General features: G+C 40.8%; 2 protein-coding genes across 3 annotated transcripts; both read left to right on the forward strand.

Annotated features, from left to right (window-relative positions):
* The first annotated feature begins 1,043 nt into the window (after positions 1 to 1,043).
* EIF5A2 (eukaryotic translation initiation factor 5A2) lies at positions 1,044 to 9,817 on the forward strand. Of its 2 annotated transcripts, none has more exons than XM_083363424.1 (5): positions 1,044 to 1,218; positions 3,405 to 3,594; positions 4,715 to 4,819; positions 5,970 to 6,101; positions 6,861 to 9,817. In XM_083363424.1, the coding sequence occupies exons 2-5, from the start codon at positions 3,430 to 3,432 to the stop codon at positions 6,918 to 6,920; spliced, it is 462 nt and encodes a 153-aa protein (XP_083219550.1). In that variant the 5' UTR covers positions 1,044 to 1,218; positions 3,405 to 3,429; the 3' UTR covers positions 6,921 to 9,817. The 2 variants fall into 2 exon arrangements, with proteins under 2 accessions (XP_083219550.1, XP_083219549.1); XM_083363423.1 differs by lacking the exon at positions 1,044 to 1,218 and adding an exon at positions 1,225 to 1,641.
* A 1,662-nt stretch (positions 9,818 to 11,479) lies between these two features.
* On the forward strand, positions 11,480 to 15,530 carry RPL22L1 (ribosomal protein L22 like 1). The gene is made up of 4 exons (XM_083364949.1): positions 11,480 to 11,544; positions 12,253 to 12,342; positions 14,586 to 14,707; positions 15,217 to 15,530. The coding sequence occupies exons 1-4, from the start codon at positions 11,536 to 11,538 to the stop codon at positions 15,359 to 15,361; spliced, it is 366 nt and encodes a 121-aa protein (XP_083221075.1). The 5' UTR covers positions 11,480 to 11,535; the 3' UTR covers positions 15,362 to 15,530.
* The last annotated feature ends 9,750 nt before the right edge of the window (positions 15,531 to 25,280 follow it).

Here is a 25,280-nt window from a genome sequence, read left to right on the forward strand (position 1 = left end):
AGGTTCGCATCCCACCAGGCTCAAGGTTGACTCAGCCTTCCATCCTTCCGAGGTAGGTAAAATGAGGACCCAGATTGTTGGGGGCAATAAGCTGACTTTGTAATAATGCCGCTGGGGGGGCGAAAGCCCTAATAAGCAGGCATATACATAGATGACTCACACCCTGGACGGTATCTCTTTACTCTCCTACCATCCGGTAGGAGATACAGGAATATAGCCAGCCATACCAACAGGCTGAAAAATAGCTTTTATCCGTGGGCTGTTAGGCTTTTAAATGGGACATAATCTTACGCAGAATTGACTTGGGAGGCCAGTGTGTGGTGTAGTTGGCTCACATGGTGTGGTGGGATGGAGGGTTTGTTGTCACTGTGTGTTGGGGGGAGGCTCAGCTAATCTCAATGTACACATGTACTTTGACAATAAAGGTTTATTATTATTATTATTTATTATTATTGCTGAGCACATTGGTTTGTGCTTAAATTGTAAGCCGCCCTGAGTCTTCAGAGAAGGGCGGGATATAAATGGGATAAAAAAAAAATCTTTCGTAACTCTCCTATCTTATTCCAATTAGCCCCCCCCCCCCCGCAAGGGCATAAACCCCGCGCGCTGCTTATCCGACCAATCCGGACTCGAGGCGAAGGCCCCGCCATTTATAACTCCGAAACCCTTTCAGCCGAGCCGCTTTCCGTACAAGGAGCGCGTGCTTTGACAAGCATGACACGCTAGTTCAGGGGTAGGCAACCTTGGATCTTTTATGACTCGTGGACTTCAACTCCCAGAATTCCTGAGCCAGCTGTGCTGGCTCAGGAATTCTGGGAGTTGAAGTCCACGAGTCATAAAAGAGCCAAGGTTGCCTACCCCTGCGCTAGTTTCAAGCAGGTGGGCGCGGACTGATGACGACAACAGAGGTAGGCATAATTAAACTCGGTAGGAAACCTCCGAAAGAGAGGCGAGAGAGAAACTGGAAGAGGTCCCGGCGGGCGGCCCCCACTAAGGTGGGGCCATTATTAAACGGAGCCAATGGCGGAGAAGGATGCTTGTGGGAGAGAGAGAGAGAGCTGAGGGCTTCCGGATAGCGCAAGAAACGTGCCGCACACGCCCTTGGTCGCAAAAGCTCGTCTCCCCGCTCACCCACGCGCCTTCCCGCTTCCCTTTCCGGCTGCTCTGCGCATGTGCGTTGCTGCGACGCTCCGTCAGTCTTTTGCTGCGCCGCATGAGGTAAGTGCTGGTGGCCTGACGCGAGCGGGACGGCGAGCGCGTGCGGCGGCTCCCGTCTTCCGCCCGACCTTTGGCGGGAGGTGGGCGCGGGAAACTCGGAGGCCCTTCTCGGCCGCCGGCCGCGCATTGGCGGCCTTTTTTCGCTTCCCGGCGGCTCGGAGTCCAGCCATGAAGGGGGCGGAAAGTGAAGCCCGGAGGCCCTCTGGCTTTCTTGCGGGTGAGGAGGGCGGGTTTCCTCGCTCGGGTAGCGCCTGCGAAGCGGCGGCGGCGGCGGCAGCAGCACCGAGTGGCCAGAGATTCTTCTCCTCCTCCTCCTCCCGAGGCTCTTCTTTTTCTCTCGCCCGGGAAAGGAACGGAGAAGCTGCCTCTCGAGTCCCGCCCGCGACGCTCTCCTCCCGAGCTGCTTGGCGCGGCTCCACCCAGGTAGGTAGCTCGCAAAAAGAGACTGGACAGCCATTTGCCTGAAAGGTTTCCTGCCTGAGCAGGGGGTTGGACTAGATGACCTCCAAGGTCCCTTCCAACTTTATTATTATTATTATTATCGCTGGCGAGGAACGACTCCGCCTGCTGGGGAAGCTCTCCAGGATATCCACGGGGTCGGGGGCCTTCTCTACCCTCCGCCTTGTCCGCCCCTTTCACCCGGCAAGGCTGCAACCACGTGCTTTCAAAAACCTCTTTCACTTTTAAGTTGGGGCTCTTGATAGCCTGCGGCCTTGGGAATCGATAGAAAAGGCAGATTTATTTATTTATTTATTTATTTATTTATTTATTTATTTATTTATGGGATTTATATCCCGCCCTATCTCCCGAAGGACTCAGGGCGGCTAACAACAAAACATATAATAAGTACAGAAATTAAGATAAAAATAAAATTTTTATCAGTCTCCCCCTCTTCGCCCCTCCCCTGTCCCATTCATCATCATCATCATCAATCCATTAAAACACTCGTACATAAATGCGGAGCAAGGGCGCCTACTTTTCACCTTGGAGCTTTGGATTGAGAAGTTCATTCCTCTTGCTGAAGATCTGCAATTCAAGAATTTTTTTCCAGCGTAGGGTGTGCCCAAAATGCCTGTTAGAAATTTGCAAGTTGTCCTGAGGGCGGTGATCACACCTTGTTGGCCTTCCCAGAATTTCAGGTTTGGTGGTTTAATTCCTCCTAACGCAAAAGGCTTGCTTAGGTCTTGGCATTTTTTAATATTGTCTTCCAACAAGAGTGTTTCGGTCTTCCTTTTAGGAACTGCTTAGGCTCGTCTGGATATTAAGACACCAAAAAAAAGGAGGCGTTTTGCCATACGTGGAAGGAGCAGGCAAGAATGATTGCTGCCAAAATGCAGTCTCTTTTGCATCTGGCTGCAGCTGCTGCCTTCCTTTCTTGCACGTACACAGAGCACACACCCTTGTAGCTTCTGTAGGGTGATGAATCAGGTTTCTTTGTGACAGTTATAATGACAAATAGCTCTGTTTAAGCTACCAGAACTGAATCGCAACGCATTCAACACTAGTGTTGTGGCCAGACTTCAATAAAACCATTGCAGTAATTGTAATCTGGTCTGATTTAGCCATCATTATTAATTGAAATAAGTTTAGTATATTAGTGTCCCAACTGCTTCCTTCCCTCCACTTTTCTCAAGCATTTCAAATGTGGCCTGTGAATAACTGACAAAATAGTTTTGTTTCTTAATTACATAGAGGATATAATCTGAAAAAGCAGCTTTGAAAGATACCTCAAACTGTATTGTTGCCAGACACTCTTATAATTAATAGTTACCGAGCATTGGAAGGCTTTGTTATCGTAGCTATTATATAACAGTGACCACATCTCTTCTTTGGTACCCCATTGGAATTCCACACTGATTTGAAATCATAAGTTTTTCTGTAGCTTTCCCTTTTCTTCCCCCTCATCTAGATAATGCATATTTAAAAGGTATAGAATTCTAATTTAAGCTCTTATCTAAATAGTGAAGAATTGGATGTTTATAGAGGATAGTATACCTAATATACTACTGAGCAAAAAAGTTTGTGAAACACTATATACTAGCTAACATCTATAAGGAGAGAGGAATAAACCCTGCTTATCCTTTGGTGCAGAACACTATGTAGATAATGCATTAGGTTAAAGCATTAGTAGTAATTTTAATAATATCTTTATGAAGAGGCTGAGAACTGTCTCTTGGAAATTGCAGTATTTTCTAGAATTCATTTTGTACTATGGCTGATGAAGTTGACTTCACCACTGGAGATGCTGGTGCTTCTGCCACTTACCCAATGCAATGTTCTGCACTCCGTAAGAATGGATTTGTGGTGCTGAAGGGACGTCCCTGCAAGATTGTGGAAATGTCAACTTCCAAAACTGGCAAGCATGGTCATGCCAAGGTAATCCCAGAGTATAATTTACCTGTTTTACTGCTTTGATGCACAAATAGTCTCTTGTGAATATTAACAATTTGCCACTATTTCACTTTTGCTTAAACTGCATTTGTAGTTGGTTGTCCTTACAAATTGACTCTGACCACCCTGGGTGCTGGGTGCACTAGTATTGTGATGCAATTCATCAAATAAAATTGCATACTATCTTGTTTTTCCAAATAGAACCTATTTAAAGTGAACGAATTCCAAAATGGCACATTGGACTAATTTAAGCATCATATTCTAATTCTGCATATTGTTTTTTTTTAACCAGTTCTCCATGGTCTGTTACTTTCTAAATGTTTGGGGGCTAGAACCTGCAGAATTGCTAGTCAACATGGTCTTTTCTGTGCTTTGTAATAATTGAACTTACATGCCAATAAATGATGGGGAGAATTTGTTTGCACAAGAAGTGAAGGGGTGGAAGAAATCCAAATGCCAGTTTGTAGCATGTTTTCTTTCTACAAATTAGTCTTAAGATTTGAAATATACCTGGATTGAATTAATGAATCTAATTTTACAAGTCAGTTTCAAGTAACTTGAATGAATGTTACCTTTGGAATTTGCAATCTTCTGATAGATTGCACCTTAACAGAATAGTTTGTAGCTAAGGGTTGGATAGTTGACATTTAAATTAACCTTGGGAACTTGCTTCTTCATAAATTACCCCACTTACCCTCCCATTGTGTTGCCTAAGGTCCTGCAATGAATTTGCATTTAAATACTTGATGAACTTTAAGCATTATCTTATATGCAAAACTTTAACACAACTGTTATGTATAATGCAAACACCTGCTAATATTTTTGAGCTTTTGGGAAAACAGATCTAAAATATGCATAGTACAAAACATCAAGTTTATGACATTTTAATTAATGATAACATTAGATATGAAACAGGTCTTTACAAGTGTTACTTATATTCATAATACTGCAGAATCTGTATTGAAACACATGTTCATAGCTAGTTTGTTTCCCCTCAATTTTTTAAAAGAGATGTTATGTGGGAGGATCTGAATAAATATAAGAAAATGTGAAATACAATATTCTTGGTAACCTAATTACATGATTATGAATGTTTTCTAAATAGGTTCATTTAGTTGGTATTGATGTGTTCACTGGCAAAAAGTATGAAGATATATGCCCTTCCACTCACAATATGGATGTTCCAAATATCAAGAGGAATGATTACCAGGTAAATGTCTCTGCATCTAGGCTTTCCTTGGACCTTGCTGTCTAGATGTGTACAAAATGGAAGCCTCATCTTGGGGAACCTGGTCTAAATTGAGATGGACCTCCATATACTTAGGCTGACCAGTTGTTACTTTGTGGTGCTTAAACTGATTCATGGATACCTAGATTTGCAACAGTTTATTCTTAATGGGGTTATTCAGAGTTTAATATTGTGTAGTATCAATTATCTGTCATTACAGGATCCTAAAAGGTCTCATTACATTTGTTGCCATATTCTGGATTGTATGATTCCTATGTTTCTAGAAAGGATATATGGATAATCCTCAACTCATGACCATAATTGAGCCCAAATTTTCTGTTGCTAAGTGAGATATTTGTTAAGTGATTCTTATCCTGTTTTACAACATTTCTTGCCATGGCGATGCTGCAACGGTTAAACGTGAAAATGGGCATAAGTCACTTTTTTCAGTGCCATTGTAATTTTGAATGGTCACTAAATGAATCATTGTAAATCGAGGACTACCTGTACATGTGAGTAAGTAGTAATAGTAATCAAATGGCTTTCCTCTTGCTGGGTCCTAGCTGATTATAAGTATTTCATTTCTTTCCAGTCTCCAGTTACCATTGAATAATAAAATTATGTTGCATTATCCATGGTATAATACTACCACATTTCCCTTTATATCTGTTGTAAATGTGTACAAAACCACCTATTCCAGCCAGATTGGTATTATTTGGACAAGTGGAATATTTCAAAATTCTCCAATTGTGGAATGGTATTATCCATCTTAGAATATTGCCAGATGGTACCAAGATTCCTAAAAATCCAAAACCTTTGGATAAATCTTGGTTTGAATTAACATTAATAGTTTTTAAAATGAACAATAAAGAATACATTCTTTTTGTCTTCCCTTTTCTGAAACCATACTTTAGTTCTTTAAAATATATGGGCTTAAAAATTGGTTTGAGAAATGGCAACATTGAAAAATATGTTGTGAGGATATTTTAACTTCACAGGTCATTCTGATAACTTCAGGATAGGCATTCTTAAAAAGGAAAAACATACAAGTTTTATTTTCAAAGCGGTGGTTCTATAATTAATCCCCATTTTAATTAAGAATGTAATTGAATAAAATGTTTTATACTTGCAGCTAATCTGTATACAGGATGGCTACCTTTCTTTGCTGACAGAAAGCGGAGAAGTTCGGGAAGATCTGAAAGTCCCAGAAGGTGAATTAGGCAAAGAAATAGAAGGAAAATACAATGCAGGGGAAGATTTCCAGGTAAGGAAGCCCATTTAACTCTCTTGATAGTGATGTCAACTATTGTAAGAGCGTTTCTGATACCTTTTCTTTTCCTTCATGAATAATAGTTTTTTTCTCTCTCTAAAGCAAAGGAAGTACTTTCTAGAATCCAAGTGTATTTTTTATTTTTTATATGTTAAATTTTTATGCCATTCATCTCCCCACAAGGTGACTCTGGGCAGTTTACAAGTTATAAAACAAGTAAAATAATTAAAACATTAAAAACTACACAGATTAAAATGTCAAAAATATTGTTAGGTTTGAGTTAGGTGTGTTTCTGTCTTTGCACTCATGTTCTAAGTGCAGGTTGCCAATGTGTGCTCTATGCTTAACAATGAACATGAATTTTAACTATAGCTAGGAATGCTTAAAATACATTATTGTTGTTTTTCCACATTATTTTGATTATCCATGATTAAGAGAACATTTCAATGCACCGTTAATGAACAAAGCGAAATTAGCTGGATTCACATCCACAAAATCATAAACCCTGATTTTTAAGCTCCTCTGCTTGGATTCATATACAATAGTCCATAAATAAATAAACCACATTTTTGCTTAGTGCGCTGTCCTAGCTTTTCTTATATTTATGGGAAACCAATGATTTGCCCAACAATTAGCTGTAGGAATAGTAATTTCAAGACTAATAACATAGCAAACTACCATAGATGTATTAAATGATATGATAATATAATGGAATTGTAGAACCTAACAAAATTCTTTTTTTCATTTCTGTAGGTGTCAGTCATGTCTGCAATGAGTGAAGAATGTGCTGTAGCCATAAAACCTTGCAAATAGGACCACCTGGATTAAACAGTTGCTAAAGTACCAGCAACTGCAAATCTTGTATTTTAGTTCTGATTATCACCAAAGCTATAACCTTCACTAGCAACCTCGTGTCTTTGTTTGAAAATAGTGCTGACTGATGTTGCAAGCAGTTTGGCAATATTAAAATTGCTGAAATTCAAGTGCTTACAGGAATGGCAAGGCAGTCAAAACTGTCATTTTAGATCATGAGGTATTCAAAAGTAGTATGCTTTGCTCAAATGAGACTGTACAGCAGTGCCAATACCAAGGTAGTACTCAGTTTGAGTTTACTTACATTTTAAAGAAACGAAAGTAATTTTGTTTTAAAACCTTAAACATGGTAAAATGTGGCTTGCACTGAATTGTGAAGCATAACTGAGCTAGAGACAATGGAACTCACGTGATCAAAATGCCAGTGCTGATGGCTGTGTGCAGCAAACTGTAGTTTTGCTGGCTTGCTCTTAATTGGTCACAATTTCCTGTGATGTAAACATCCAGAACGCTGGATGCTTTCATACTCTGGTTAATAGTGCACAAATGTTGGAGCAGGGTAGAAAGGAAAAAGATTCACTAGAGGCCTTTGTTTTCAATGTAGAGTTCAGCCACTTCCAGTTTTTGAAAAAAGGCAATGCCTGAAGAGTTACAGTATTTGATTTGGCTTTTAACTCTTTTTAGGTTTATGGCAGAAGTAAACTTTTTTTTAGGAATTGGGGCAAACCTGCATGTATCAATGGCCTGAAGGCTAAATTTCAACCCTGTGTCACTGAACAGAATTTGAGCCATGGATTGTCTTGTAGAGTTTATAAAGAACTACAATAGCGCACTCTGTCAAATACATGAACCTCTGGATTATACTAGAACTGACCTGATTCAAAGTCTACTTGAGAAGGATTGGTTACACTGCTTAGGCAAATGCCTGATTACTAGTCAACCTATTATCCATATGATCTTTGCTTGCAAGATCATGTTTCAGCTTGATTAGCATTTGGGGAAAACCTAATTACTTAAATTTGCCTTACATTTTGGTAAATGACTAACTTGAACTAGTGACTAGATTCTTAAAACATGCTTAGTTCATTGGCAGTTTTTTGGGGGGAGGGGAATAGCAAATAGGATTTTGAGCTTAAGTTAGTAGAATTGCCCTTAAGCGGTACAGCTAGAGTAGAAGGAAAATAAACTGCATCTGGATCTTTATAAGCTCTAGATTTAACTAAGCAGGTATCTATGCAGAACGGGCACAATACAACTTAATTTGGCAATAAACACTTGAAAAAAAGCACAGTCTTATAATGGTAAATAACTACATGTTTCAAGATCTAGGGCTACTAGGAAGCTGAAGGATTCTAGCGTATTGTTAAAAGTTTAATCATGTGAGTGTTCCTTAATACTGTATTGTCAATATCCATAATAGGAATGGAAGTCACAGTTTGAAATGTGGATTTCCATTCGCTAGTATCATTTGTGATGATCATTTGTCTAACAGTTATCTATTGTGCCTGAGCAGCTGAGAATACTGAAGTCATAATTTTAAGGAGTCCTGCTAGTATCTCCCTAGTGGTATCATCTTTTAGGAATTTATTACCAGAAGTACCTACTCCTGAAGGTGGTACTTAAACTTCAAATTAATTCCTAGCAGTCTGAAACCACAAGTTACATAAGGTTAGATCAGGAAGAAATACAACATCTATTAGGTAGATCTTATGTAGGACACCGGTAAAACTACAGTATTTCCAATAAGCTAATAGCAAAGCCATTTCTCTTGTAGAGGTTAATTGTCTACAAACCCACTAAGTTTACAATAAACTTTGCTATTGAAACAATGCTATATATTTCAGGTTCTTTAAGCTATTTCAGGGCCATCATGTTCTATGAATCCATGTTTAGATTGTTGTTTTTTTTACTTTTCAGCTGAAACCAATCACATTTAATTTTCAAGAGCAGGGTCAAAATCTTATAAGCTGAGGGCCAAAATTAAGTCTGAAATAGTCCTGTTGTCAGTTTGTTGTGATCTAAGCTATTTGCTTGGGGTCCATTATCTTTTGTTCATTGGACTGCAGATTTTTTTTTCCTTAGATGTTAGGGATTCTTTTCTTAAAACCCCAATTTACCTCTTGATGTCTTTGTTGTCTTGCATCTGTGTGCAACGAAACCACTGCTAGTTGAGCCATGACTTGAGTGTATTCTTCTCAGGGCTGCTCTTGTGAAGATGTGAAAGAGCTTAAGTTGATTATTTTAACAAAGCTGCTTAAAAGTTGTAACAGGGTTTTGTATTGCATAAATTTATAGCATGCCTAGGACACAAGTAAAATTTAGTATATTGAATTAAAGGAGTCAAACATTGTGATCCATCTACCCTGTAAGTTAGGTGACATGTTTGACAACAGTAAGCTTTATATGTTGGAATGCTGACTACATCTGGGAATTTTAACGGAATAAGCTGTGTTAATTTTTTTTATGTAAACAGCAAGATTCTTGTCTGTTACTATTAAAAGTTTTCACAGTATAATTAGAGTCATTGATCTTTGTGGTGTTTAGATAGATTGTGGTACTGTACTTGTAGAATTCTGGGCTTTCACATTCAGTGACTGTTACATTAAAAGTCATATTGTTTTAAATTAAATGGGGGGAGGTTTTGTATTTGTCACAATAGGAAGCTCCCATAAGTATGCAATTATACCTACTGGCAAGTAATGTATGCAAAGTCCATTATATAAGAGTGCCCTTGACTTTAAAAGCAAAACTTGAAAGGTTTGTACTTTTTCTGCATTTCTGTAATAGTGAAGTATTCATATGTTTAAGAGTTCTTGGCTTTTAATGACTTGTTTTAACAAAATGGTTGAATTATTTGACTCACAGTAACAAAAAATAAAGTTTAAACTTAAAGTCTATTTTTATTGTCTCTTCTATATTTCCTGTTCACCAGAGTCATGTCTTCTCCAGCAAATTGGAGAGGAGACTATTTCATTTCCTTGCGCTTCAGCAAATGCTTCTGTGCTATAGTTCTTTTATTTAACATCAATGATCTCCATGCCTACGGTTTAAGAAAAAATACTGCCGGGAGCTTTGATATGCCTACATATCTTGAAGGGGATAGTGTTTTTATTTTGCCCTGTTGGTCTCCACTTGAAAATATTTTTGGTGGATGCCTACTCCTAGGATGAGTAACTGACACAGCAATTTCTCCATTTGTATCCTATCTGTTTGACCATGTCCAGATGGTGACCAAAATCTTTGGCAATGTTTTTTCAGCCCTTCCCAGCCTCATGAGTTTCAGTAAAACTTTTCCGAGTTCTGTAAAAATATCTCTTGAATGGGGCATGATTGCCTCCTACAAACGATGAGCAGATTGCCAATTTTAACGTGTAGTTTTTAAAGGGAAGGCTCGTCAAACTGAAGTTCTGATTATCATGTATTTGATTAATTAGCTGATTACCTCATTAAGTGGTTCATCCTATGGCTTCACATAATTTTTCTGTTGAGTGAATTTGGCTCAAGACAAAACAGTATCCTGGATATTGGAATTTTTTTTAACCAGAATCTCATACTAAGATAGCTTAATCATATTTTAGGTTCATTGCCACAGGATTATAGTTCTTCTAGACTTGGTCCAACCAGTACACCTTGGCCAAATCTAAAATATCTCATTCCCTTAAGTGCCAAAGTAGGCAGCTGAATGGAAAGTTTCCTGAGACTTTTCAAATTAATTTAGCAAACCTGCTTTAACTGGGTAAGTGCGGCATAGTGCTAAAACTGCAAAAATGCTGCTAATTAATTTGTCTGTTGAATGTCAGAGTGCTCGGCTCCCCCAATCGAAACTTTGGAGGTATTGAAATGCAAATTTAAATCCCACGAATGGAGTAAAGGCAGGGGTCTTCAAACTTGGCCCTTTTATGATTTGTGGACTTCAACTCCCAGAATTCCTCAGCCAGCATGCCTGGCTGAGGAATTCTGGGAGTTGAAGTCCACAAGTCATAAAAGGGCCAAGTTTGAAGACCCCTGGAGTAAAGGGGTTGTTACTTCCCGTTTTGTTTTGTTTTTTTCCTGGCTCTATTCTGAGCTGGCGGCGCCTCTCCGCCAAGAGTTGCGCACCCCTTATTTTAAATTCTCAATTTTTTTTTTTAAAAAAAGAAAGCTTGTTGGCATATTTATTACAAAACAGTAGTGCATTTCTGTCTTTGCACTTCTGTTTGACACAAAACGTTATTTTCTCATTCGCGCTCAGCTGGGAACCAGTCGTCGTAGGAAACGCTCAAACCATTCTGTACAGCATTCTGTACAGAACAAATGAGTGGCGTTAAGAAATAATTGAAGTCAGGCAGATGTTTGGGAAGCGCCAGTTTGCCGATTAACAGCCGCCGGTTGGTAATCTTAGAACCCCGGAAACTGCACTCCCAACACGTGTGCACAGAGCTCTTACCCGGCATGCCTTGCTTCTCATGGAAGCCCCAACCGGAATCAAAGGGAGCTGCGCTTTCTAGATGCGCCCACAGTCTTCCCTTGGGCGCGTGCGGCACGCCTTACGTAGATTGCGTCACAGGCGGGTGGGTATAAAAGAAGGGGCCGTGCTGAGCGCTCGCTCTTTCCGAAATCCGAAGGTTTGGCCGCTATGGCGCCGGTGAGCGGTCGTTGACAGGGCGAGGCGGCGCGGGTTGTTTCAAGGGAAGGGGGCCGACCTCGAAACCTTGCGGGGTGGCTGTGGCCTCGGTCCTTCGTGCTCTCGTTGAGAGTTGGGGAGAAGCTGCTCCGAGAGGGAGGCTGCACTGGCAAAGAGTGGACGGTTCAGCCTGTTCCTGCGTGGGTTGCCTTGCGAAGGGCTTTCCTTAGGCCAGGGGTCTTCAAACGTGGCCCTCTTATGACTTGTGGACTTCAACTCCCAGAATTCCTCAGCCAGCATGCCTGTCTGAGGAATTCTGGGAGTTGAAGTCCACAAGTCATAAGTTTGAAGACCCGTGCCTTAGGCCTTCTTGGGGAGGAGGGAACGGAGGGGCAGTAGCCAAGGCAGTGATGAAATAAGTATCTGGATTAATGATGGTTGCTTTGGGGGGGGGAGAGGTATCCCAATGATCCTGTAGATCAGTGTTTCTCAATTTCAGTCCCCTTGCAGTGGATGGGCTTTGATTCCCAGAATTGCCCAGCCAGCTGTGGATAGAGATTAAATAAAAACCTGTGATCAATCCATTGTGTGTTGGTTTTCAGTGCATCTCAATCCAGCCCATGGCAGGATTCCAGATTAGGAAAGGCCCTCTTACAGAATATTTAGGCCTTGAAATTGTCGAGATAAAAATAGGTTCTAACTTAAGGGATGTGTTCGGGTTTCTTTCAGCAAAAAGACAAGCTGAAAAAAACAGCTTGCAAATATAACCTTGATCTCACCCATCCTGTGGAAGATGGCATATTTGACTCTGGAAACTTTGTAAGTAGTTCTTAATTCTTACGTATCTAAAGAGCTATATATATAGTAGAGTAGTAGTGAAGCTTAAGTGTTCAGGAAGGTGGACAATTTTCATGGTTGCAGTTTCTTTTAAGAGAGAGAAATTAGGCATATTTAATTTCAGCCAAACAAATGTGGAAAACAATTTTGGCTGTGAGAAATCTTTCCCTGAAAAGATAATTAAGTTTAATTCTGTGTTATTAAATATATTTTTCATCTAGTTTAGTCCTTTAGCCACCAGATATTTATTTATTTATTTATTTATTTATTTATTTATTTATTTATTTATTTATTTATTTATTTATTTATTTATTTATTTAAATTCCATTTATATCCCGCCCTTCTCCGAAGACTCAGGGCAGCTTACAAACTTAGCAGTAGCCTTCATTCTACAGGGAGTGCAGAATTATTAGGCAAGTTGTATTTTTGAGGATTAATTTTATTATTGAACAACAACCATGTTCTCAATGAACCCAAAAAACTCATTAATATCAAAGCTGAATATTTTTGGAAGTAGTTTTTAGTTTGTTTTTAGTTATAGCTATTTTAGGGGGATATCTGTGTGTGCAGGTGACTATTACTGTGCATAATTATTAGGCAACTTAACAAAAAACAAATATATACCCATTTCAATTATTTATTTTTACCAGTGAAACCAATATAACATCTCAACATTCACAAATATACATTTCTGACATTCAAAAACATAACAAAAACAAATCAGTGACCAATATAGCCACCTTTCTTTGCAAGGACACTCAAACGCCTGCCATCCATGGATTCTGTCAGTGTTTTGATCTGTTCACCATCAACATTGCGTGCAGCAGCAACCACAGCCTCCCAGACACTGTTCAGAGAGGTGTACTGTTTTCCCTCCTTGTAAATCTCACATTTGATGATGGACCACAGGTTCTCAATGGGGTTCAGATCAGGTGAACAAGGAGGCCATGTCATTAGATTTCCTGCTTTTATACCCTTTCTTGCCAGCCACGCTGTGAAGTACTTAGACGCGTGTGATGGAGCATTGTCCTGCATGAAAATCATGTTTTTCTTGAAGGATGCAGACTTCTTCCTGTACCACTGCTTGAAGAAGGTGTCTTCCAGAAACTGGCAGTAGGACTGGGAGTTGAGCTTGACTCCATCCTCAACCCGAAAAGGCCCCACAAGCTCATCTTTGATGATACCAGCCCAAACCAGTACTCCACCTCCACCTTGCTGGCGTCTGAGTCGGACTGGAGCTCTCTGCCCTTTACCAATCCAGCCACGGGCCCATCCATCTGGCCCATCAAGACTCACTCTCATTTCATCAGTCCATAAAACCTTAGAAAAATCAGTCTTGAGATATTTCTTGGCCCAGTCTTGAGGTTTCAGCTTGTGTGTCTTGTTCAGTGGTGGTCGTCTTTCAGCCTTTCTTACCTTGGCCATGTCTCTGAGTATTGCACACCTTGTGCTTTTGGGCACTCCAGTGATGTTGCAGCTCTGAAATATGGCCAAACTGGTGGCAAGTGGCATCTTGGCAGCTGCACGCTTGACTTTTCTCAGTTCATGGGCAGTTATTTTGCGCCTTGGTTTCTCCACACGCTTCTTGTGACCCTGTTGACTATTTTGAATGAAACGCTTGATTGTTCGATGATCACGCTTCAGAAGCTTTGCAATTTTAAGAGTGCTGCATCCCTCTGCAAGATATCTCACTATTTTTGACTTTTCTGAGCCTGTCAAGTCCTTCTTTTGACCCATTTTGCCAAAGGAAAGGAAGTTGCCTAATAATTATGCACACCTGATACAGGGTGTTGATGTCATTAGACCACACCCCTTCTCATTACAGAGATGCACATCACCTAATATGCTTAATTGGTAGTAGGCTTTCGAGCCTATACAGCTTGGAGTAAGACAACATGCATAAAGAGGATGATGTGGTCAAAATACTCATTTGCCTAATAATTCTGCACTCCCTGTATGTATATGCCTGCTTATTAGGGCTTTTTCACACATATATTGCATAGCTGTATAATTTGGTATCAGAAATCTTGCATATGGAAATAGCATGTATTATGTTAAGTTTCTTGGGTAGGATTAATTTTAATAAAAGATGCTTCATGGGGAGGTGCTTGTATGGTATAATTATTTTCAGTGAGTGTAAATAACAAATGTTGGCTGGCTAGGGTTCCTTCCCTAGACCCACACCTAGGGCACCATTCCCTAGTGTTGTCTTTTGTTTTTATTAGGAACAGTTCCTGAATGAGAGAATTAAAGTCAATGGAAAAACAGGAAACCTGGGAAATGTAGTTCACATTGAACGCTTTAAAAATAAAATCACAGTAACTTCAGAAAAGCAGTTCTCAAAAAGGTTGGTTTTCTTTAATGTTGTATTGCAACTTTTCTTTAGCTCCTTGCATTATCATTAATTTTAAATATATTGCAAAATATATTGCATTAGATGGCAAGTTTAATGGAAAGACCCTGTAACAATTGGACTTGCCATTTTACCTGATATATTTCTACATAAGATCCTTACTACTGGGTCTTGTTCTTTTGTTGGAAGAGGAGTGTAGGGAGGAATTATGCACATAGCATTGCAGTTTGGAAGTTCTTCGTATCATTCCCAACCATCCCACAACACTCTTGCAAGGTTTAAAGTAAATAAGGGCTGGAGTGTATTTTTGATATCTTGAAATGAGTTTACAGTTGAATTCAGTTTCACAGTCTTCCTGTTTGGCTTGATTAAATTAGAGTGAACTCGACAGATAACTGCTAAGGTTACTTTCTCAAAATTTTTGTCTGCTTTTTTTTGCTTTCTAATTAGTAGATTCTCAAATGAAGTATTGTACCTAAATCACTTTCTCCATATGGTTAAAGGTACCTTAAATATCTCACAAAGAAGTACCTCAAGAAGCACAATCTCCGTGACTGGTTGCGAGTGGTCGCATCCGACAAGGAGACCTATGAGCTGCGTTATTTCCAGATCAGTCATGATGATGAAGGGTCTGAAGCTGAAGAATAAAGAACTTTTAAATAGAGCATCATGTTCCTTGAATGAACAGAGTATATACACGATCAACTATTTATGAGCATGCATTAATTTATTACCAAACAGATCTTGTATGCTAGTTTAAATCTCCTGTCATCTCTGAGATATATTTTAAAAGTGTCATTAAATGGCTATTCTGAGAGATTATTATTTTTTGTCTAAGGCTGAGTTGTGTGTGTTTCATTGGGCATATCTGGAAAAATCTTATTTTTGTACCGTATAATAGGAACGTTCAATAATGTGTATAATGGGCTATTTTCTAATTAAATCCCCAAGTAAAACTGCCAATTTTCTTTTTCTTTTAAAGGAGATGTGTCTCCGAATGTCATTTTAATGGCAAAGGAAGAACCTGTGTATACGTCAGTCTGCAACCAAGGGGGGGAGGGGAGAAGAAGGAACGGATGGTTCTATGTCAGTGGCAGCTGTGCGTGCAAGCACACACGGCTCCATTCGCACAAGTGGATGCATGCTTGCACAAATGGAACTTTGCACGTGAGTGCAAGTGCCTGCCACTTCTGCAAATGGAGCTTTGTGAGCGGCCATTTGTGCAAGTGGAGCTGTGGGCAAGCGCTTGCATGGTCCGGTTCCAAACAGGTTGGGGACCCCTGGTGTATAGAAATGGGATCAACATGACCATGCTGGTTTGGGATTAAGGAAGCTGTGATAGTCTTAATACATTACATGAAGGGCTATTTGGCAATAGCCAGCTTTGTTAAACCACATCTGATAATCAGAAAAGCATGTCTGATTAAGCGTAAAATGGACTATAGTCACCTTGCTTGCCATCTCAAGATTTTAAGATAATTTGAATCCTGTGAAAGTTATTTTTCTTAATCCTTTTTTATTATTTTGCTTAAACCCAGGCATCCTCTAATCCCTTTTTAGATTGGTCCAAAAGGGCCCTTAAGGAACCTAATCTTTTGGTTCCATATTTCTATATCCCATATTTTAATCCTTTTCACCTCTATTCCATTAATATGTGTGTGTGAATGTGCTTGCAATTTTTTTTTCTACAAAACATTATGTAATTGAAGGAAACAAAACAGCAGCAGAGTAACATACCCAATTTTATGATACCCTCTTCACCCACCAAGGAGGTCTGCTAATGAGAAAGGCAGTCTGAAATAAAGCATGCTCAAGCTAATTATTTTTGGGTGGCACGCTGAATCACAAACTGGTCAGCGTATTTTTCAAGCAAGTTGTGTACATGTAGGAAAATGGATTTGCTTAAAGTAATGTACTGGGAAAGCAGTTTGCTAACAGTTTCAAAATGTAAGGGTAGGTATAACACATTTTTTCAGAATGTGGTATTTTGAGTTTTTGCTCCCATTTTTTGTAAACTGTTACTATAATACCGTTCCTATTTCAGGGGTCTCAGCCACATTAATAGTCACCGGCCTTTTTCACCTGGTGACTCTGCTTGAAATTTGAAGAAACTGATGGGTGCTGTCAGTGATGTTACCTATTTTCAAAACTAGTGAGAGTATATCATTTGACCCTGAATTTAATATATCACATTAAGGATCACTCCCAGGTATATGGGTCTCTTTCCCATCCCTGTGTTACAAGCCCATGATATTGTGTTGTCATTTCTTGAATATACTGTATGTACACATCCTAACTTCTTTCCTGGCAGAATGTTCTCCAGCATTCCCAAGTTCTCACAATAGTTTCAACTTACACAGCCCCAGCGTATCCTTTCCTGAACTTCCTTTGCCTTGCCTTTCAACTTGGTACAACTGCCTTATTTCCACCCTAACCTCCCCTTTTCCTAGAGCAGCATTGAGCCTTCCAGTTTGAGGAGGGGGCAGGTCAAGAGCTCTGCACTGAAGCACTGGGTCTCACTTGCTCCAATCTTCCTCCTCCTGATGGCCCCAGGACTTTGCAGTAAGTCAGTATGGTAGATCAGCTGTTCTGAAGGACAGCTTAATGAACATCCAATACCATTTGTAGCCAGAGGGAGGAGCTTCAGGCCACATCATGCTACTGCATATTAATGTAGCTGAGTAGTCTGCTTACCGATCACTTATTGGGAACTATTTGAAATCACATGATTGCCATTTGCAACCTTCACTGCTAGCTTGTGATAGCCAGTGGGAAGTCTTAAGCTGCAGTCACATGACATGATTAATTTACCTGTAAGGTAAAGGTTCCCCCGCACATGTGTGCTAGTCGTTTCCGACTCTAGGGGCCGGTGCTCATTTCCATTTCAAAGCCGAAGAGTCAGCGCTTGTCTGAGGACGTCTCCGTGGTCATGTGGCCGGCATGACTAGACACCAAAGGCGCATGGAACGCTGTTACCTTCCCACCGCAGTGGTCCCTATTTTTCTACGTGCTTTCGAACTGCTAGGTTGGCAGAAGCTAGGACAAGTAACAGGCGCTCACTCTGTTACGCGGCACTCGGGATTCGACCCGCCAAACTGCTGACCTTCTGATCGACAAATTCAGCGTCCTAACCCACTGAGCCACCGCGTCCCTTCTAATTTACCTGTGGTGATTTGATTAATGGCCACAGCTGGAACTGATGTTATATAAGTCAGCACAGTGACAGAGTTGCTATTCCTGTCAATAAAAAGTCAGTAAAATGATGGCTACCTATACACAAATATTAATTATAGTAGTATTTCTCATTCTTGGCCAATTTAAGATATGGGGACTTCAGCTGCTAGAATTCTCTAGCCAGCATTGCTGGATCCCTTAAATCAACCAGCCTATTCATCATTTACTGATGGTGGCTGAACACTTACTATTTACAAATTGATTCATTTTATATCAATCAGAATAGAACTGGAAGGGACCTTGGAGGTCTTCTAGTCCAACCCCCTGCTCAAGCAGGAGTCCCTATATCATTTCAGATAGGTCCAATCTTTTCATAAAAATGTCCAGTGATGAAGCACCCATAGCTACTAAAGGCAAGCTCTTCCACTGGTTAATTGTCCTCACCATTAGGAAGCTTCTCCTTAATTCCAGGTTGTTTCTCTCTGAGTACTTTCCATCCATTGATTCTTGTCTTGCCCTTTAGTGCTTTGGGAAATAATTTGACACCCTCTTCTTTGTGGCAGCCCCTCAAATAGTACAGTACTGTTATTATGTTACCACCTAGTTTTTATTTTCTTTAGACTAGCCATACCCAATTCCTGCAACTGCTCTTTGTATGTTCTTGTCTCCCGGTCCTTGATCATTTTAGTTGCTCTTCTTTATTTGTTTGGGGATTTTTCTGCTATTCACCAACTCTTTATATTTTTCATCTAGCACATTGGTTCAGTAGGATGCAAACATTTTCACATTAATTACCTCTGTTGCACATAACAACAATCTGACACAATCTGCGCAGGAAGAGGCAAATAGCAATGTAACATGATGGTAGAGACCTAAAGCAGGCAAATGAGCTGCCACGTGGAATGCCAGCAATGCATTTTCTGTTTGTTTTTAATAGCCGCTGGATTTACTTCCACACAGAATGGAGAGAACAGTAGTGAATAGGTTTCCTGAGGTCTCATAAAAGCACCAGCAGTACAAATACTACAGATGAATGAATCGGGCCATTTCCAGTCCGTGTCAGTTTTCTATCTATCAGTTGTCAGCCACAATTCCATCCCATTTCGGTGGTCTGTTACGTTTTTATAGTTGCATATAGGTAGTCCTCAACTTATGGCCATTTGTTTAGAGACCATATGAAGTTATGACGGCACTGACGAAAGCGACTTCTAACCAGACTTCGCACTTACGACCATTTGCGACCTTCCAAGCCAGCCTCCCAGCAAGCAAAACCGGAGTTGCTTAGTGACTGTGTGATTTGCTTAATCACAGTCCCCATGATGACTCATTTAATGACTGCATTGCTTAGCTACAGAAGTTCTGTTCCCAACTGTGGTGGAAAGTCTCAAGGACTATCAGTACCCTCCTTGGAGTATGCCTATTGCGGTTCAACATACCAGGATTTGTCAGCAGGTGGCAGCACCGGGCCAACATTGAATTTAGAAATTATGCTCAGGCTTGATTAGCTGTTTGAGGGAAAACTTGTATTTCTAGAGCTGAAGACTGGATAATGAAACTGTGGGGGGGGTGTCCACAGGGGTCCCCTGGAAGTGGCAGATAATCTTCAGATGGATACAGGTAGTCCTTGACTTACGATCACAACTGAGCCCAAAATTTCTGTTGCTAACCAAGGCAGTTAAATGAGTTTTGCCCCATTTTAAGACCTTTCTTGCCATAGTTGTTAAGTGAATCACTGCTACTAGTAACACAATTGTTAAGTGAATCTGGCTTCCCCATTGACTTTGCTTGTCAGAAGGTCACAAAAGGGGATCATATGCCCCCGGGACGCTGCAGTCCTCATATGCCATTTGCCAATTGTCTTAAATTTTGATCATTTTAACCGCGGAGATACTGCAAGGGTTGTAAGTGTGAAAAAGGGTCATACGTCACTTTTTCAGTCCTGTTGTAACCTTTAACGGTCACTAAATGAACAGTTGTGAGGACTCTGAGCAATTCCATATGATGGGAGCCTTTTTTCTGCCAGTGGTCTGATAGCAAGGACTTTGCTTCAAGCATCATTGCCGCAATCTGCTCAGCAATCATTTTCTTGCTTTCACACAGTGCTCCAGGCATGCTCAATTTGGGGAAATCAAATTAACAGCTGGATTCAGTCAAGAGTGCCAGCTCACTCCCCCCCAAAAAAAGCTGGTTCGGGAACTCTCAGAAGGTCAATTGGGATTTTAAAAGCCCCCAGATTTCCAGATGACAATTACCAGCCCTAGAGCCAAGTGCTTTGTTATCTTTGTAGGGAGCTCCACATTGTGAAATGTTGGGTGTTATTTCTGAAATTCCACTCTTCCCCATGCACGCCTCCTTTTCAATATTCAGCTAATCTGTGTGTTCAAAACTGAGCCAGCCGTTGAAAACTCCCTGAACAAGTTATCAACTTGGACAAAATAGGCTTTTTTTTCCAAACCACAACAACGTCCTCATCAAGCAACATTTGTCTAGGGCACAGAGAATTGTGGCTTTAAGCATACTGTATATCGCTGCTTCTGCTGATAGGGTTTATTTGCAAAGCTGCCAATTTTTCAGTCTCCCGCTTTAAATGTTCCTAAAGCAATATTCTAAAGGAAGCGTTAATTGTTTCCTGAGTCCACCCTGAGCCCAGAAAGATAACTGAGTGGAATTTTTCAAATCCTGGCATCAGAATACATGACGGTTTTACATAGTGTCAGATGGAATGATTAGCACTGCCAGGTGGATTTGGAAGAAAATCAGCAGATAAATACCAATCATCAAACTCTTTAGCTGGATTTTTGAAGTTAGCAGTACCGGTGGCACATGCAAGCAAAAACTTCCCCAATTATGAAAGCAGCAGCTGTATTGACTGTTCCAGATAGATGGGATCACCTCAACTATAACTTTATTGTATAGCTTTTCTTTGGTTTCATATTTGAATTCACTTGTTTTATTTTTATATTATTTTAAATGGTTAGTCCGATGCCCAGAGTCAGGCCCAGAGAGTCAGAGGGTTTTCATGGGTTGATTTCACCTTCATGGCATTCAGCCTCTATTTTGATCCAGGAATAAATGAACATCACGTTTGAGAGGGTCTTGCAATCTTTGAGCCAGCAAGATAGACTTTCCAAATTGTACAAAGTGTCAATGCATTGACTGATGTACTTCTGGCTTACACTTCTCATGACTTATGAAAATTGATGACTTTGACCTCTCTCTCAAGAAAGCAGTCAAACACGAGAGAAACTTTAGCTCTGTTTGTGTCATATTTGTTACAAGGGGTAGCCTCTAGATGTCTTGCAGCTTACCAGACGTGGACTAAGTTCACACAGCATGATTGATTTGGTTTCTTAATTAGCTTACATTCTGGATTTGCACAGTACACTGAACTCTAACTAAAAAATGTGGATTCATACCAATATGGTCAGAAAAACTATGAAGATGAGACTATCCAAGCTTAGCATGTTGCATGAGTGCATCTTTTAGGACCACATTTGCCCTGATTAAGTATGTTATATGCACACAGCCACAAAATTCCTCAATGTTTTTAGGTAGTCTGAGGAGTCAGTGATACTATACATTTAGAGCAGCGACTACAACCTTTACTATACTCCACACCCCTAGAACGCTTCTGATATATTCTCGCACCCCTTACAAAAGTTCAAAATAACGGCAACGAATTATGCAAATACGCTATAATTTTGAAAACTCAAGTTTTCACACCCCCGGTTGAGAACCCCGGATTTAGAGCAATGTTTCCCAATCTTGACAGATTTAAGATGTGTGGACTTCACTTCCCAGAATTCCCTAGCATGCTGGTGACTATACTGTGGAATTCTGGGAGTTGAAGTCCACACATCTTAAATCTGTCAAGATCGGAAAACACTTATTAGAGCATGGGTGTCAAACTGGATCAAGTCACATGATGTTTCATGACTTTTTTTTTGCCTTTGTGGAGCTGGGGTACGTGTGGCCTGCACGTGACACATCCGGTCTGCGGGCCGCCAGTTTGACACCCCTAGATTAGAGGTTATACAACTGGAGAAGACTGGAATAGGAAGATAAAGTGTAATGACTTTTCTCCCCAGTAGGTGGAGCAATGTCTTTAAGATGCTGAGGAATATTTTTGGCGTCCTCTCCCTCACATCACACACACTCACAAGTAAAAGAAACATCATGCTTTATTGAATGCAACTCATTCCTAAATGCTGCATTGTTATCACATGGTGTTCTGTAGCTTTCTGTGCAATCTCTATGCAAAATATGAAAGTTTCAATTTATAAAAGCTAAGGGCGTCCTCATTGTTCTGCACTGGTAATGGAGCGCACTATCCTTTGTATAAGAAATACAATGCAAATTTTTATTTGCAAGTTTGACATGGTACAATAGAAGGAAACCTTTCCTCTATCCATGCCTTGTTGCTGCTTGCAAGGGCTACTGTTCAAAATTTGGAACTCTGGATTTCAGGTCTGGACCTGGAAGAGCCAAGACTTAGCTTTTTTTTTTTTCAGGGTAGTAGCCTGCAGAATGGAAGGGCTGTCTCATCTGTTATGTATGGGGGTAGGAGCAGCAGCTCTGCAAGAACCACTGGGTGGCACTGTGCTGTGGCTGGATTGGCTGAAGGGTTTTCGGCGGGAGATTCGGATGGATGGAATGGCCAGAGTGATACCTGGCTAGGTATATAAGGGGTCCAGGTAACCCCCTTTGTTCAGTATGCGCCTACCTGTTCTGTACCAGCCTACTACCGGTCCTGCAGAAAAGGCAGGGACAACCCCTTTACAAACGGCAAGAGGCTGGAAATAAGCCTGCCAAATTTCTTAACATAAAACGGCAAAACAAGACACGAACCATGAAACAGGAGCTATTCAAACGGTTGCCTTCAGCAAACCAGCCCTCCCACACATTCCCCTTTTAAACAGTTCAGGGCGTGGCTTCTCTCTGCCTCCTTCCGAGGTGCCCCATTGCCTTCCTCTGTTTACTCCTGATTGACTGCCTCCTGAGTCGGGCGTCCTTGAACAGGGCCAGCTGTGGGTCATCTTCATCCACGCTGTCAGGCTCACACAGCTGGGTCTGCATCATAACCAGATGGGAGGGGCCTGGCTGAGGGCTCTGCGGAGCCTCAAGGCCATCATCAGCAAGCTCTCCAACACCCCCCTCCTCCTCCTCTGAATCGTCCGACCCAACTGCCGAACCCACAGGCTGATCCTGAATCGCAACACTACCACAAATAAAGAGATGACATGCGGTACTCATTTGTCCTTTCATTGTCATGCGGTCCACAACCCACTACGCAATATCATCCTTCAGCTCTTCATAGCTTCCTTGCTCCATCTGGGCTTGTCCATAAGAACAAGCAGCGGGGGCCAGCACAAATGCTCAAGTAACTAGATGGATTCCTCTATGAGAAAATGTTTTATTCAGGTAAAAAAAACTGAATAAGGGAAGACACAATTTAAATGGCAATATAAAGTGATGCGTGGCATTAAAAACATACGAAAGCATCTGCCTCTTTTTTCCCCCTTTAATATTGGAACCCAGGAACATTAAGTTAATGGTGGCTTATTCCAAACACACAAAAGTATTGCTTCATACAGTGATGATGAATCTGGGGAAATGAAGAAAAGCTGCAGTGATGGCTACCAACTTGGGGAAGGAGTGTCTTTAAAAAAGGAGTAGACAAATCCAACTGGATATGTAAATTCTTCTATCATGGGCAAATATGCCTTTTGTTTCCAGCTGTTGGAAACCATGAGAAGGAATGCTACCGTCTCCCTTGGATGTTTTTAATTGGCGCCTGAGATTTTGGGAATAGAATGCTAGATATTTGATCTGATCCTGCAGAATTTTTCTTATGTTCTTATGATCAGGGCTAAAAACAGTCTCCCTTATCTCTAGTTGCCTAACCAGGTCTATTCCAAATGGGATTCCATTCTTGGTTCAACAGAGAGAAAAAGAGAGAGATCAGGCTATGAAATTCTATCTAGAATCAGTGCTTTTTTTGTAAAAGAAAAAGGTGCCGGAACTCACACATGTCATACAACCCGCCTTGCCTACCCTACAAGGTTCCATCCAAAAAAGGTGCCGGAACTCCGTTCTGAGCGTTCTATGGGAAAAAAAGCCCTGCCTAGAATAAATAGCTCATTGGGGCACGTTAACCAAATGTTATATGAATCTCTAAAGAAATTTGCATAACGTTAGACTGTGAGAGTTTTACCTTTATCATATTCTTTGCATTCTATCAAATGGGGAAATAGCTGCAGGTTTTCTCTACCTGATCTGACAGTTAAGTCTGGAGCAATGAAAGTAGGCTGAATTCAATGGAAGGCAATAAGAACAGATTACAGGTGGTTCTCGGCTTACAACGGTTTGTTTAGTGACCGTTCTAAGTTACAATGGCACTAAAGAAAGTGACTTATGAAACTTTTTTTTCACATTTACGACTCATATTTATTTGCGGCGTCCCAGGGTTTCGTGATCACCCTTTGCAACCTTAACACTTCGCAACCAGGTTAGCAGTTTAACTGCAGCGATTCTTTTAACAGCTTGTGGCAAGAAAGGTCGTAAAATGGGGCAAACGTCACTGAACCGTCCCATTTAGCAACAGAAATTTTGGGCTCAATTGTGGTCGCAAGTTGAGAATTACCTCTATCCGGCAGCAAAGGTTTATTCATTACTATTTCATTGTCCAGTAGCAATGAGATTTATATTTATTATTTATTTATTTATTTATTTATTATTTATTTATTTATTTATTTATTTATTTATTTATTTATTTATTTATTTAATTTCTATACCGCCCTTCTCCCGAGGGACTCAGGGCAGTGTACAGGGCAATAAAATGCAATAAAAGTACAATATACAAAAGTTAAAAATGAGATTAAATAGACTAGCCCAATTACAATAAATAATTAATTAAAAAATTACAAATTAAAATACCCCAAACCCATTAGACCAGGCCGGCTTGTTCAAATAGGTGAGTTTTCAGGTCACAGTGGAAGGAGCGAAGGTCGGGAGCCATCCGGAGCTCAACCGGTAATTGATTCCAAAGGGCTGGCACGCCCCACAGAGAACGCCCTCCCCCTGGGGGCCGCCAGCCGACATTCTCTGACTGACAGCACCCTGAGGAGGCCCTCTCTGTGGGATCGCACTGGATGAAGGGAAGTTGACGCCGGCAGCAGGTGCTCCCGTAAGTAATCCGGGCCCATGTCATTTAGGGCTTTATAGGTCATCACCAGCACCATGAATCTCACCCGGAGGGCAACTGGAAGCCAATGCAGCTCGCAGAGTAGAGGTGTTACATGGGAGTATCGGGAGACCCCCAACACAACTCGTGCGGCCGCATTCTGCACCAGCTGGAGCCTCCGAGTGGTCCTCAAGGGCAGCCCCATGTACA

This window comes from Vipera ursinii (genome assembly GCF_947247035.1).
Source record: "Vipera ursinii genome assembly, chromosome: 5".
NCBI classification, from domain to species: Eukaryota; Metazoa; Chordata; class Lepidosauria; order Squamata; family Viperidae; genus Vipera; species Vipera ursinii.